The sequence below is a fragment of the Rutilus rutilus genome (assembly GCF_951802725.1).
Source record: "Rutilus rutilus genome assembly, chromosome: 24".
NCBI lineage: Eukaryota > Metazoa > Chordata > Actinopteri > Cypriniformes > Leuciscidae > Rutilus > Rutilus rutilus.
Genome location: NC_140228.1, coordinates 907,501 through 923,609, shown reverse-complemented (window position 1 = coordinate 923,609; position 16,109 = coordinate 907,501). Strand labels below are relative to the sequence as shown.

At 43.8% G+C, this 16,109-nt stretch overlaps 2 protein-coding genes across 2 annotated transcripts in view; one reads left to right on the top strand and one right to left on the bottom strand.

The window, feature by feature from the left end:
* Window positions 1-688: 688 nt before the first annotated feature.
* ppp4r1 (protein phosphatase 4, regulatory subunit 1) lies at window positions 689-14,762 on the bottom strand. The gene is given in 22 exon segments (XM_084399309.1): window positions 689-875; window positions 877-983; window positions 1,668-1,769; window positions 1,772-1,808; window positions 1,893-2,021; window positions 3,131-3,251; window positions 3,369-3,469; window positions 3,851-4,012; window positions 4,471-4,656; window positions 4,920-4,997; window positions 5,878-6,020; window positions 7,689-8,083; window positions 8,661-8,779; window positions 10,262-10,420; window positions 11,235-11,300; window positions 11,391-11,498; window positions 12,205-12,351; window positions 12,798-12,940; window positions 13,305-13,411; window positions 13,514-13,649; window positions 14,425-14,466; window positions 14,594-14,762. Coding segments are annotated over 22 exon segments (2,652 nt in total). The 5' UTR covers window positions 14,601-14,762; the 3' UTR covers window positions 689-818.
* A 553-nt stretch (window positions 14,763-15,315) lies between these two features.
* Window positions 15,316-16,109, top strand: part of vapa (VAMP (vesicle-associated membrane protein)-associated protein A) — a 9,942-nt gene continuing 9,148 nt past the window's right edge. The window contains exon 1 of the mRNA XM_084398976.1: window positions 15,316-15,715. Coding sequence (XP_084255102.1) covers window positions 15,658-15,715 — 58 coding nt within the window. The 5' untranslated portion in view covers window positions 15,316-15,657. The remainder of the gene's footprint in view (window positions 15,716-16,109) is intronic.

Genomic DNA, 16,109 nt, shown 5'->3' with positions numbered 1-16,109 from the left:
ATTATAGAGGCAATCGCAGTGATCAGAGCAGGGCTCATTCAGCCCATCAGGCGATTGTTAAAGCATGGATGGGTTAGAAAAACGGGTATTTCTAACATGAAATGTTGCGCAATGCACCTTTAAAGAAATAAGTTTAACACAATCTTAATATTTGTGCTCAAACTGATGAAAGGGTTGGAGAATCATTCATCTAAATTACTGTTGATTATAAGATAACATAAATTGACTAATTAATTGATCTATAAATATTACTGATCATAATAAACACTGTTAATTTATTAAATTGAAATTGTACTTTTAAGTGGAGTGTCGAGTCGAGTCGCCAGGATCGTCTTCATCTGAACGACTGCGAGAACAACAGAAGTGATTTCATCTGAAACTTTATTCTGGGACAGGTTAAGAGAATAACATCAGCTATTCAGGATCAAAAACAGGAATATATACAGAAGAGTTTCGCATTAAAACACTCAAGGCTTCAAGTGAGTTTCAGACTGAATGTTCACATGGACCACTCGTGATATCCGTTAAAAACACTACCTAAGCAGAGTCCGTCAGAGCAACAATGTGCTGCGCTGGAGATTAAAAGAGCCCTTGAGATCACTGATGTGTGTGTGTGTGTGTGTGTGTGTGTGCAGCATATATTAGAGCCGGTTCCTCTGGTCACATGTCATCGGGTTAGTCGTTGATTCCTCCAGCTGTTCAAGTATTCTCTGGTTTAAGGAAGACACGTTTAAGGCTTCTGTGGCAAAAATAAAAGAGAGAATGCACAAAACCCCCCACAAAAGGTTCTGTAGTGAGGTGCATTCTGGGAAAGCTGTTCAGTATGTGGAGGACGTGGTGCTCATGGCGTCCTCGTTCACACGCGTGTTTGCCGGTATGGACGCTGGCGAAGTATTTGACGTCCTTGTCCACGTCCGTCTGCAGGGAGACGAGTGTGTGTTCCAGCGCCTCCTGCTGGCAGCCCGCGGACGACAGGAAGAACTCTGCAGGACACACACACACACACACACACACACAACACACACACACACAGCAGTCAGCGAGCGCGCTCACATGGACAGGGCGAGAGGAAACGGTAAATACTTGTGCATGAAAGAACAAAAGAAAATAAAACAAGGAAAAATAATGCATAAAAGAAAATTAAAAAGACAGAAAGGAGAAAAAAGAAAAGGAACAAAAAGAAAAAAACAGACAAAGAAATGGAAATAAAATGGAAAGAAGAAAAAAAGACCAACAGAACTAAAATAACTAAAGGAAAAGTTACTTCTGTCTAGAAGACGACAAGAAAAAGACAATAAGAAAAAACAAAAAATACATAAAAACTAAAATAAAAGAATAAAATATAAAAGGAAAGAAAAGGGTAAATAATATAAAGGGACAAATAAATGAAAGAGGAAAATAAAAAGACAGAAAAGGGAAAATAAAGGTAAATAAAAAGGAAAAACATGAAAAAAAAAAGGAAAACATTAATTAATAAATATAATACATGAATGAACAAAAATAAACTGAAAGGATAGAACAAAGAAAAATATATAAAAACAGAAATTAAAGAAAATAAATCCAAAGAAAATAGGAAAAATAAAACCAGAAATAAAAAAACATAACAGTAAAAATACATTAAACCACCAGAAAGCAGCGTGCACACACACACACACACACACACACACCTCGCTCCAGCAGGGTCTGCCTCAGGGTTTTGGCCAGCAGGACTCGCACGTTAGGAACGGGATCAGACGCCAGCAGGAGCAGCGGAGGGAGAAGATGCTCCGAAACTGATCCAGAGACACACACTCCTCCTCCACGGACAGCTGACACACACAGAGACACGCGTCAGGACAACACACACACACTGACTGATGATGATGAGGAAGAGGAGGAAGAGCGCGTCTCACCTGACAGACGAAGGCAAACGCCTGCCGACCGGACCACTTCCGGGAGTGACAGAACTTCTCCACCAGTTCTCCCAGAAAACCCACCAGCAGAGACGAACACGAGGACAGCTTCCGGATGATCTCGCTCACCTGCAACCAGAGAGATTCAGGAGTTCAGGAGAGAGAGCGACTCGTTCGTTCAGGAGAGAGCGACTCGTTCGTTCAGGAGAGAGCGACTCGTTCGTTCAGGAGAGAGCGACTCGTTCGTTCAGGAGAGAGCGACTCACTGCAAACAGAGAGATTCATTCATTCATTCATTCAGGAGAGAAGGACTCGTTCAGGAGAGAGCGACAGCGACTCGTTCAGGAGAGACTCAAACAGAGAGATTCATTCGTTCAGGAAGAGAGCGACTCGTTCGTTCAGGAGGAGAGCGACTCACTGCAAACAGAGAGATTCATTCATTTAATTCAGGGGAGAACGACTCGTTCGTTCAGGAGAGAGCGACTCGTTCAGGAGAGAACGACTCGTTCGTTCTGGAGAGAGCGACTCGTTCGTTCAGGAGAGAGAGCGACTCGTTCGTTCAGGAGAGAGAGCGACTCGTTCGTTCAGGAGAGAGAGCGACTCGTTCGTTCAGGAGAGAGAGCGACTCACTGCAAACAGAGAGATTCATTCATTCATTCATTCATTCAGGAGAGAACGACTCGTTCAGGATGAGGAGCGACTCGTTCAGGAGAGAACGACTCGTTCAGGAGAGAGCGACTCGTTCAGGAGAGAGCGACTCGTTCAGGAGAGAACGACAACGATTCATTCATTCAGGAGAACGACTCACTATTCATGTCACTCATCCAAAATAACCAAGCAAGACAGATAAAAAAAAAAAAAAAAAAGTACAAATAATTAAAGACAAAATGAAAATAAATAAAAAAAAGGAAAAGAAAAACAAAGCAAGAAGGTAAAAAATAAAATGATTAAAAAAAACAAGAAAGAGACAGATAAAACCCTAACCCAAAGTGAAATAAAGGAAAAAAGAAAGAAACAGAGAAAGTGAAAGAAAGAAACAAAGTGAATGGAAGAGAGCGAGGTGAGAGAGTGTGTGAGAGAGGGCGAGAGAGAGAGAGGGAGAGTGTGAGAGAGAGGGCGAGAGAGAGAGAGAGAGAGAGAGAGAGAGAGAGAGAGAGAGAGAGAGAGAGAGAGAGAGAGAGAGAGAGAGAGAGAGAGAGAGAGAGAGAGAGAGAGAGAGAGAGAGAGAGAGAGAGTACCAGTCTGTATGACGTCCAGCGAACAGACGAGACTCGGTCCGTACAGAGACAGAAGGCCAGCGGTCTCAGATAATCATGAACGTCCTGCGCGCTGTACAGCTCCAGCAACAACACCAGCTGCCTGTCACACACACACACACACACACAGAGTCATGACATCATCACACCCTACAGGAGGACTAGTACTCTGCCAACTCAAACGTCTCACACACACACACACACACTGAAGGACTCGTACTCGGCCAGTTCGGAGCGAAACCTCCAGTTGCGGCTGTTGTCGGTCACCAGGAACTCCTGAAGCTGGTACAGATACTTCCTCCTCGTGTCCTGATGCAGAAGCTGAAAGAGGAACAGGAGCATCAGGGCAACATGGATGAAAACAAACTCCAATTTCTTTCTTAAATATTAGCATTATATTATATTTGAATTCTTAAGGTCATGTTAAAGGTGACATAATATGCCCCTTTTCACAAGATGTATAAATCTCTGGCGTCTCCAGAATATGTCTGTGAAATTTCAGCTCAAAATATCAGATCATTTATTATTTGCCCCTTTTGAGTGTGAGCAAAAACACGCCTTTTTTTGTGTGTGTCCCTTTAAATGCAAATGAGCTTTAGCTCCGCCTCCATTGAGAAGAGGGCGGAGTCTTTACACGAGCTTCAGAAACTCCAGCAATAACTAAACAGGCCAATCTCACTCTGAGTGATGAAGAGGACGGACCTTGAGGAAGTCGTAGAGGTGCTTGAGGACGCCGATGCGGACCTCGTCCAGATCCTTCAGGAAACTGTTGAAGACGGGAACCAGATGAGCGGCCGTCAGCTGATCGCCCAGGATCTGAGCCAGTTCGTGGATGGAGAACGCCAGCGTCCGACGCACCTTCCACTGAGAGAGAGAGAGAGAGAGAGAGAGAGAGAGAGAGAGAGAGAGAGAGAGAGAGAGAGAGAGAAATCAATATTCAAGATAAGGGGAAAAATTGTCTTTTATATTTATATTATTTAATATAGTTAATCAATATCACACTAAGAGTGCCGTTTTTTCTCCAAATATCAGCATGATTACAAAAGCAATATTGATTTTATACAACAGTTCAAAAAATAAAACATTAAAATCAAGGTGACTTGTATTTTAGACACAATATCACCTGTTTTTGCTCTATTTCACCAAAGAAAAGAGCTCAAATAAAGACAGGACTGTGTTGCGTCTCTGAGCGACACACTGAATGAACGAATCAGTAGAATGAATGACTCAATGACTCACTCATTAAGACAGTCAAATGATTTGTTTCTGAATGAATCAGTAGAATGAATGACTCAATGATTGATGAATGATTAGAAACGCACCTGCATGTCTGAGGCCAGCGTCTCGTAGGTGTCGCGCAGGCAGTGCCAGTTCTGGCGTCCTAGCGTTAGCGCCACGCCCGGCAGACTGTAGGCGCAGTGCTTAGCGATCTCCATGTCCACGGTCTGAGCGCGCGACGGGTCCGTCATCGACAGATACTGATCCAGCAACGCCTGAGGAACCACGTCCTGCAGCGGGCGGCACACGGTCAGAGCAGAGCATCATGGGATTGAGCTCATGATGGGATGATCAAGTCACAATACAGCGCTTTCACAACACACATCCTTTCAAAGCAGCTTTACAGAAAGTGCACGAGTCCACATTACAGTTCACAGTGATCTGATATCAGAGTTATGTATTTCAGAAATACAAAAATCACATTTAGCTAAAAACGTAGTGATGTAATGCAGACACAACGAGCTCACTGAAGTAACCCTGATGACCATCTGACCTGCTGTTTGGATCTCCTCTCGTCGTCAGGATTGGCGCCGCCGTCGCTCACGTCAGAGTCATCGGCTGAATCACGCCTCTGAAACACACAACACATGAACCCGCTTCAGCTGAGACCAACATTCAGCGTTTCACCCCTAACACACACACACTTTACATAATCAGGACATGATTATTTCCTTTTCATTTCTGTTCACGAATACAATTTACATTCGCCTACAGATATTTGACAAACATTTTAGTCCATGAAAAATGGCATGTGTGACAAACCAATCAGTTTGGACTCAGATTCACATCAATGAACTCATCAACACTAACGACTCGTTTAGATGAGAGACCTCTGTGTGACTACGGGGAACAATGGGCTGGGCAAACTCACATCTGGACCTTCAACCCGTTGGACCCCATTGAAGTCACTATATGGAGGAACATCCTGGAATGTTTTCCTTAAAAAAACTATTTCTTTTCCACTGAAGACAGACATGAACACCTTGGATGACGTGCGGGAGAGTAAATCATCAGGACACTGATTCTGAAGTGAACGACTCCTTTAAAATACAGAGCATCAACATGATCCCAGTTCTGAACAAGAGCTCAGGTGTGTGTGTGTTGTGTGTGTGTGTGTGTGTGTGTGTGTGTGTACACTTGTACAACTATCTTTGTGAGGACCAGTTTGAGTTTTACACCAGTGGAGTGAGGACAGAGAGAGTAAAGGACATGTTGGCCGGTCCTCAGTCTCTGAGAGCCTTTAAAGGCTGTTTGAGGGTCAAGACTTGGTTTTAGGGATAAGGTTATAATGAGGTCAAGGGTCGGTTTAGGGTCAGGGGTCGGGTTTAGGCACTTAGTTGTGATGGGTAAGGTTAGGGTAAGCGGCGTGTGTGCGCGTGTGTGTGTGTGTGTGTGTGTGTGTGTGTGTGTGTGTGTGTGTGTGTGTGTGTGTGTGTGTGTGTGTGACTGACCTGTGTGTTTTCTGACAGGAGCTCAGAGGGGTTCTGGGAACTGAAGGGATTGGATTGGGCCGCTCGAGGCTCCAGGAAAGCGTCCTCTAGTCCCGAATCCAGTGCTGTGGCTCTCAGAGCCGCCGTCAAGACATCCACTTGTGCTGAAACACACACACACAGACACACACACACACACACACACACACACATCAGCACAGAACAGGTTTTCCTGCTTGAATATTATTTTCCTCATATTCTCCATTGTTGCGGCTCCTCTCTTCCCAGTCTGTCAGTAACGCTCTGTTTACTTCCTGTCTCTATGAAGCCCCTCCTTCTGAAAAGCACACTGTGCTCTGATTGGTCGGCTGGAGCAGTGTGTTGTGATTGGTCGAGCGCTTCGAGTGTGTTTGTGAAATGTCCCGCCCCTTTCCATAACCGCCAGTTTAACACACTACTAACTAACTCAACCAGGCCCCGCCCCTTTATTCTGCGCATGAATTATTATAATGAGGAATATTGTGACGTGTTCCCGGAAGAAACTCAAGACTACAATGAGTTCAGGAACACTGACACTGATATAGAGAAGAGCTGGAGCTTCTTCATGATCACACAGCAACATCACACACTGAGGAGGAATAAAGATCTTCCTCTTCTGAACCGTTATTGTGCGTCACTCCTTCTGTTTTTCGGCTCAGTGTTTCAGCAACTTCCTGCACTCGCTTCCTTCCCCCGACACAAAGGTCTCGGTTCAGCCGCTTTAAGCCTTGTGTTCCTTAAGACCACAACAAACTGGGAAACACAAGCTTGCGATTCAGCCAGATGCCTTGTCCAAATACACACTCTTAATGCACACTAAACACACACTGCGCTAAGCGTATCCCATCATGCATTATGTTTCAGGAACTCATGTAAAACTAATTAGATGCATATATTTTGGTAGTAAAAACAAAAAGTGTTGCACATTTTCTTGGTGCAGTGTCTTCCGTGAGTTACACAGCGACTGAACACACACGTAGATTTTAAAAGTATTGAAAATATAATAAATAAAAGCTCTGTAAACACTTTAGACTATAAGTGCGTCCCATTGAGTAATCAACGGTTCTACACACACTAGCAGGGCCAAACAGAGGAAGTGCTAGTGGTGCAACGGATCATTCATCAAGTTCTTCAATACTACACCTAACACTCCGAGCCGAACTGATAAAGTTCACACATTATTAAAAACAAGCGAACAGTCAGTGATAAAATAAGAGCAAATACACAAATTACAAGCAGAGATTAATACTAAATAAACTTACAAAGTCTAACAGTAGTGTTCACTGTTCAGGTACAGACATTAATAATGAAGCCTACATGTATAGAGATTAAATATAGTTTCATCAGTTAAAGCTTATTCTGCTGCTGTATGAACACTAATGACACAGACCACAGCAGGAATATTAGGCTGCCGTCACTTTAAGACCAATAAACACACACACATCCGGTCTCTTTCTCAGCTGTTCACTGACGACAGGACCGAGAGAACACTCGCCGAGACGGTGTGTGTGTGTGTGTGTGTGTGTCTGTTCAAGCGCAAGAGAACGCAAAAGAGGAATCAATTCAGTGTTCGAGCGCTGTCTGAATCTCTCTCTCTCTGTCTCTCAAACACGTCCAAATCATAAACTTTCACTCTACGATAGTTCAATTTAGCGGTTAATCCATGAATCACACGCGTGCCGAACCGTGGGGCAGCCGATCCGTACGGATCACCCCTAGGAAATACGTCATGCAAGTAGAGAAGTGGCCAAGAGCAGGTGTGTGTGTTTGGAGAAGGAGAAGCTTGCCCTCACCTTTGACATCCGGGTCGTCGATGTGCGGCTCCAGGTTTTCGATGAGCTCTTCCAGCTGTTTTCTTCCCAGAGCCGGAGCGGATGGACGATTCTTCTCCTCCTCTTTCTCCTCCTCTTTCTCCTCCTCTTTCTCCTCCTCTTTCTCCTCCTCTTTCTCCTCCTCTTTCTCCTCCCCCTTCTCCAGCAGGTCCAGGCTGATCTCTGGGATCGGTGTCCTCCAGTATTGGAAGGAGTTGAAGATCTCCTGCTCCTCTTGTGGATTGGGATTGGGATTACCCGGCGCTGATATAGGAGAATCCCGGTCCTCGGTCTCTTCATGACGCCACTTCACGGACTCGACCTCCGCCTCACATCCCGAGGGATTGTGGGAAACTGCAGGCGTCTCTGCGTTTGTGCTGAACGAGACACAAATGAGATGCCACAGTATTTTTCACAATTTTACCGGTTTCACGGCATATGACAGTATTTTGTTTCTTTTGTCCAAGCATGACTGTGTGTTAACCTCATTTTCTACTGCTTGAGAGAGGAAATACTGCAGTAGATTGACTCAGAATGCCCTATTTTACTGTCATGAGTGAATATTGTAGCATTAATACAGGTTTGCAGTGTTTATAAAGAGTGTCCAGCAGGAGGCGCTGTAGGAGCGGCAGAAATCTCGTTCATAAACGCTGTTATCAGGAAACAGCTCGTTTCTCAGCCCTTCATTGCGTTTAAATCTTTTTATTTGGTATTTTAACAATCATTTGTAATCACACTTTTTAAATGCAAACACATCCTAACAAATACGCATGAAAACAAAAAAGACGGGGGGATTAATATTTGAACAGAAAAAATTTAAATAAATTAAAAATAAATAAAATAAAACCTAACCAGACAGAAAACACATCCACCGAACCTCCACCTGAAAGTGCTATCCAGTGCTAAAGCAGGTAATGAGGGCACGCTCGGCTCTTCATCAGTCGCTCGTCTCACCTGTGTGTTTGCGTTTCGCTCCAGTTCCCCTCGTCTCTGAAGTACTGACCCGCGTTACCGCTGGGACTCGCGAACGTGGAGATGAACTGACCCAGCGACTGAAACGCGGCCTGACGCACCTGGAGACCGAAGCGCACACTCATTAAGAGTCGTTCACTTCAGAATCAGTGTCCTGATGATTTACTCTCCCGCACGTCATCCAAGATGTTCACGTCCTTCTGTCTTCAGTGGAAAAGAAATGAAGGTTTTTGAGGAAAACGTTCCAGGATGTTCCTCCATATAGTGTCTTCAATGGGGTCCAAATGTGTCCAGATGTGAGTTTCAGTGCAGCTTCAAAGTCTCGACACGATCCAGCCGAGGAATAAGAGTCTCATCTAGACAAACCAGCGGACAATTTATAAAGAAATAAACATTTATATACTTTTTAACCACAAATGCTGGTCTTGCAGGTCCAGGACTTCATGCATTACGTAATGGCGTTGAAAGGTTGCGAAATTCTGAAATGTAATGAAGGGCGAATTTTTCCTCAAACTTCAAAATTGTCCGACATCGTTGGTTTGCCTTTTATTTATATATTTATTTTTGTAAAGGGCGTTTGACTTGCACATGCGTTTTTCAGTATTCGTCATTCGGTGGCTCTGAACTGTCACAACACTTGCTTACGGATGCGAAAAACGCAATCGAACCCGATCCAGAATTCCCGAACTCAGTGTGCGAGCACCTTTAGTCTTTGCACGTTGGCTTTGTAAACACTGGGTCGGTTCTTACGCCTAGGTCACGCTTGACCTTTCAACCTGATTACGTAATGTGTGGTGCATCACAGCTAGAGCAAGACGAGTAAGTACGTACAAGGTTCCCACACCTCGGTTAACTTCAAATTCAAGGACCTTTCAAGAACTTTCCAGGTCCAATATCCTCAAATTCAAGGACTTATAACGTGGGGACACATTTCAAGTGAGAGCAAGGTTACATCGTGTTACAATGTTACAGTTTTTTTTGTGTCAAACACAATTATGCAAAAAAACTTTTTTTGGCCATATGACAGAGATCAGATATTCTGTCTGTCGTATTTCAGATTTGCATAAAACGGAAGAATATACGGTACATCCTATACTGTATTCTAAAATGATCTGATATTAACTTTTGCATGAAACGCTGAGGTACCATCGTTGTAGTTTGGTGCGAAAGCACTTAATTCAAGCACTTTCAAGGACTTTCCAGGGCCTTGAATCTTGTTTTTCAGATTCACAAACTTTCAAGGATTTCAAGGACCCGTGGGAACCCTGTATATAAATGTTTATTTTTGTAATAAAATGTCCGCTGGTTTGTCTAGATGAGACTCTTATTCCTCGGCTGGATCGTGTCGAGACTTTGAGGCTGCACTGAAACTCACATTTGGACCCCATTGAAGACACTATATGGAGGAACATCCTGGAACGTTTTCCTCAAAAACCTTCATTTCTTTTCCACTGAAGAAAGAAAGACATGAACATCTTGGATGACGTGCGGGAGAGTAAATCATCAGGAGATGTTAACTCTGAAGTGGACGACTCCTTTAACACAGAGCAGAACTGGTGAAGGAGCAGAAGTGTGTGTCGTACCCAGCGCGAGGGGTCGCTGATCAGACTGATGAACAGAGAGGAGAGTTTGGTCCGCCGCACTTCTGGAGACGTGGCCGAGGACACGGTCATGAAACACTCGGCGCAGGCCTTCCTCACGCCCCACACGTTATCCGAGCAGAGCTGGAAGAACCGGGGAAGCTGGACCGGACCGGGAGAGAGGAGCGACAGGAAGACGCATCACACGACAGGAAACCAGCAACACAAAACACAGAGCTGATAACATCACAACATTTATAAAGGCTTTCCTGCAGCTCAAACAGTAGAGCGTTGACGCTTGCAACGCTAAGGTCACGGGTTCGATTCCCAGGGAAAGCAAGAACTGATAAGAATGTAAACGTGTTTCTCGAAATGCAATGTAAGTCGCTTTGGATAAAATTATATAATTATGTTTTCTGAAGACCCTGATCCTTTAAAGGGCTCATGACATGAGAAACCAAATTGACCGTTCGCAAAGACCCGCCCCCTTTAGTTACTGTTGCTATGTCCGACAAGCCACGCCTCTCTCACACACACACACCCTTTTCTCACGCAGTGAAACACACATCGCGGAGCAGAGAGGACACTGACAACACACTGAGACAGAACAGACCAGGTTATGTTGATATGAAACAAAATCTCACCTTTCAAATTTGGTCATTTTTTAAAGAAATTTAAACAATAAATACAGTTTTGTGTCTCTTTAATGTGTCGTCGCTCAGTTAAAGCGGCTCGTGAGCCGATCATCTCGTCCTTCTAGTTCATTATAGCATCAAATAAACATGAATGAACATCAGAAGGAATGTTGTATTAACCGGGGAAAGACGTCAGGACACACCGTTTAAAGTTCAAATCCTCCAACGTTAATCTACTAACTCTCCTGGCTGTGATTGGTCAGATCGCCTGTCAATCAAACTCCCCGCGAAGGGTCAATTGTGCAATATAAATAAAGTTGCTATTGCTGTGTGTGTCATACCAGCAGCTCCTCTGTTGCCTCTCCTCCAACAACACTGCAGATGTCCCCGAAGTTCGCCGCACACACCTGTCAAACACACACACACACACACACACACCTCTGATCAGCCCTCGTCCTCTCGACTCCCAGACACGGGCCGGTCAGACTCACACACACCTTGCGCACGTGGAACATCCTGCAGTCGCAGCACATCTCGCAGAAGCGCGGCAGGAAGAGCCGCTCCGTGATGTCCTTCCCCACCATCGGCGCCATTTTACAGATGATCTGAGGAAACACCGGAGACGTTCAGTGGGACAGAACTCCAGAACTCCAGCACACGCGTCACCGGTATGAACTTGTGCGGACCATTAATTGTCATATAAAGAATTGCAAATAAACAATTTTATTCTGTTTTTCTCGACACTTGGTGTATTCATTATCAGCTATTTTTTTACTTGTAATATAATAGGCCCATATGACTAACTTTAATGTTATGAAAATGAATATTAATATAATAAAAAATAACTATATTATTTACTTTAATGCTGTGAAAATGAATATTTATGTAAATATAATATAAAAATTATAAAAAGCACATATGACTTTAATGCTGTGAAAATTTGTATTTATATAATATAATAATTATAAAAATAGGTCCATATTTATTTGATTGCTGTGAATTTTTTTTATATAATATCATAATACAGTATAATAATAATAAATAAGCCCATTTTATTTTGTTTAATGCTGTGAAAATGTATATGATTCATTATAATTTAAAATAACAAAGAATATATTAAAATATGCCCACGTTTAACTTTATTGCTGTGAATATTAATGTGATGCATTATATTATATTATAACACAGACTGATTAAACCCACACACCTTCATTTCGTATGAAGGAAGTAATTTATTATCATGGTTTCATTAGGTTTATTATGATATTAAGTTATATTTACATAAATATTAATGTTTACACAGATTCTCACCGCCATGGCTTCGGTTTTGACGTCGTCGTTGCTGTCAGGAGCGGTGAGGTCCACCAGAACGGGACACACCAGACTCTCCACGTCTCCTCGCTCGATGAGCTCCTGCTCCAGCAGAACCAGCAGCGCCGCCTGACTCGTCTTACGGACCTGAGCCAGGAAACACGTCACATGACCAGGAAACACGTGAAAACACGTCACATGACGAACACGTCACATGACCAGGAAACACGTGAAAACACGTCACATGACGAACACGTCACATGACCAGGAAACACGTCACATGACCAGGAAACATCACATGACGCAGGAAACACACACGTCACATGACCAGGAAACGCATCACATGACCAGGAAACACATCACATGACCAGGAAACGCGTGAAAACACATCACATGACCAGGAAACACATCACATGACCAGGAAACGCGTCACATGATCAGGAAACACGTCACATGACCAGGAAACGCGTCACATGATCAGGAAACACACATCACATGACGCAGGAAACACACACATCACATGACGCAGGAAACACACACGTCACATGACCAGCTGCCCTGAAGAGCCTGGAGCAGCAGAGACTCACACTCACCAGGTTGTTCTGGTCGGCCAGGTATCGGACCACGATGGGCAAGAGGAACTTGGAGAAGGCGAAGGGAATGGAGGGCCGGTTCTCCTGACAGAAGATGGCGATGTGTGGGATCTGTTCCATGAGCTCCGCTCGAACCGTCGGCTCTGAGGAACAAACGTTACAACACATGATAAGGTTAGGCGACCTCACACGACCAAGAGTGTGGAACACCATCACGATTGAAAACGTGACACTGATTTCATACGACTAAGTAATTAATATTAAATCACTTACGTTTTAGACCCAATATTGACTGTTTTTGTTCTATTTCAGCAGCGAAAATAGTTCAAAACGAAGATCACATCAGAACCATAACAAACATGCAGATTTAAATATGCTAAAGCGGACTATTGCCTCAGAATAAATCATATTTACAACAACAACAACAAATCCTATTTGTATCTTGACAAGCACATGAACACACACACGTCGAATCACAGACTCTCTGTGAGTGAGTGACATGCGTACCGGAGTCGTCTGCGAGTCTGTCGATCCGCTCCAACACGGACACACACTCGCGCTCATCCTCGCTGACGGCGCGGAGTGTGTCCAGGAGACTGCGGGCCACCATCTGCCTGAAGCACACCACAGATATAATCATTCATCATTTGACCGGTCAATGGCCTGATTATCCCAGAAATCCCGGAAAACAGACGTGTAACTGAAGGAGTGTGAACCTGTTGAAGACGTTCTCGCTGCTGATGTACTTGTCGAGTCGGCCCATAGGAGTCAACATCTCATCCTGAGACACGAAGTCCAGCACTGAAGGCACAATAATGGCGTCAGACTCTGAGCTGTATCCATCCACACCAACTAGACACAGAGACAGCATGAGCAAAACACACACACACACACATCCCACAACCCTCAGCGATGAGCGCAAGATCATAGACTTCGCTATAAACTTCTCAGTGAAATTCAGCGTTTTTCATCATTCAAATTTGTTTCAGACATTCATGATGTTAATAACATCTCAGATTAGAGCTGGCCGACGTTTGTGAAGATATAAAACAATCAAGAAGTTGAGATTTGCTATACTCGTATATATTGCTTTATGTGATTGAATGTGGATAATATTGGATTTATTGATGTGGAAATATTGAGGATTATGGAAACCTGTGAGGTATTTGTTCAATTTATAACGTGACGAGTCTAATTAAATGATGTATATAAATGACAGGGTTAAAATAATACTTATACATACTTACACATACTCAGATATTTGACTTTGACTGTCTTCTATTGGCTGAAACTGAATCGGTCGCATATTTGATGAAGTTTGCATCAGTGATTCTATTATCCTCAAACCCAAACACTGCTGTCCATCAACAAGCACCCTGTTTTTACCCTGGTATTACCATGATTGTGGACGTGACGTTCTGGGAAGGTCTGTTTACCTCAAGTGTTTTCATTCTGCGTGTTTATACATGCACACATCTCGAGTTACCTCAGTATAGCAGCGGGTCGTGCGGGTCATGTGACCTGCTGTTTATGAATCACGTTAAAACGTAAAGTTGACAACATGCTAACGCTATTCACTCACACACACACACACACACACAGAGAGAGAGAGAGAGATGAAACTCACATCCGTCCGTGTCCTCCTGCGAGTCTTGCAGCAGAGAGAGATCTGAAACACACAACACGATCAGTGAATGTGTGTGTGTGTGTGTGTGTGTGTGTGTGTGTGTGTGTGTGTGTGTGTGAGAGTGTTTAGTCAGAAGTGTGTGTGTGTGTGTGTGTTCAGCTGTACACACCCGCCATCGTGCGCCGCTTCTACATTTAACCCGCTTCTGTGCTGATGGCCAACAAGCGCCGCAACACAAACTACACAAAACTACACAAAAACACACAAACACGCGCCTCTGAACTCCACTCGAGCACTGCTGCCGGGCCCGCGCATTGATCCTTTATCACGCACGCGCCGAGGGGCAGCCTCTAGAACGCGCACGCACGGATACCTTTGAACGCATGCGCAGTGACGATTACCAGAACTCGCTTTATTGATAGTTATTCTTATTTACGTATTTATTTACTTATTTGTTTATTTATAGGTTACACAATTTTAAGCCATTTAATTATTTTTATAAATAATATATATATATATTTATTTGATTGAATTTCAATAAAGTACGACATTAAGAACAAAGTACATTCAGAAGCAGAACTACAGTAATATACGTAATATACAGGAACTAATACGATTAAAATACATGAGTATAATATAAATATATTGGGAAGCCTTGGAATGACATCATTTTGGTTAAAGAATAGTTTTATTGTATTTTTTTTTTATTTCTTTTTATTTTTTTATTAGAGTCTAAAAGTGAGACGTTTATTTGTTGCACATGGTATATTATATTATTTTATTTTTTGAAATATGCGGCGTGGCAGAAGGCTACGCACACGCGCGCACACACACACTTTACCAGTTCGACCAGTTTCTGTGCTTTTATGTATTTGTTGTCTAGAACGACGTGTAACCCCAGGGGTCATCAGTCACCGCGCATGCGCACTGCGACCACAGCTGCTGAAGTGATTCAGATTAACCGAATTAATCCCGCGTCTTTGTCTTTTAATTAAATAGACTCATGTGGAAATAGGATAACAGCTGTGAGGAAAGGAAAAAAAACTACAACAGTTTCCCCTCTGTTCATCTGAGTGACGTGTCCCGCCGTGCGCGCAGCCGGCCTGTCTCCTCCAGTGCTCGAGCCGCGCGCGGCTGTGTTGTGTGTATGTGTGTGTGATCGTGAGTGCGCGCGCGTCGTGGCCGGGGCTCTTGAGCAGCACGCGAGTGTGTGTGTCCCGTTTAACGGCTGTCATGTCCAAACTGGAGCAGATTCTGATCCTCGACCCGTCGAGCGACCTCCGTTTCAGAGGTAAAACGGTTTAGTCACGAATAACCGGCCGTTGTAACCGAGCCGGCTCGCGGAGGCCTGTTCGCGGAGGCCTGTTCGCGCGCGCCCGCATGCCTGCATCACTCCCTCGGCTGCTGTTTAACGCGACGCCCGGGGATCTGCAGGCCTCTGGGGGAAAACGCATATAAGTGATTTTAGTTTTAACACCCGCTCTCTCTGTAAGACGTGTTTTGATCTTTAAATGGCTCGTTCACTCGTTAGTGTGTTCAGTGAGCTGTCACAGTTAGCCTCAGTGCTAACAACAGATTAAAGATTCACATCTTGAATGAATCTGATCTGTCATTATTGCTTCTCGATCAGGTCTAACGCGGGTTGAAGGCAGTGTTGATTATCAGTGTGATCAATACTGCACTAT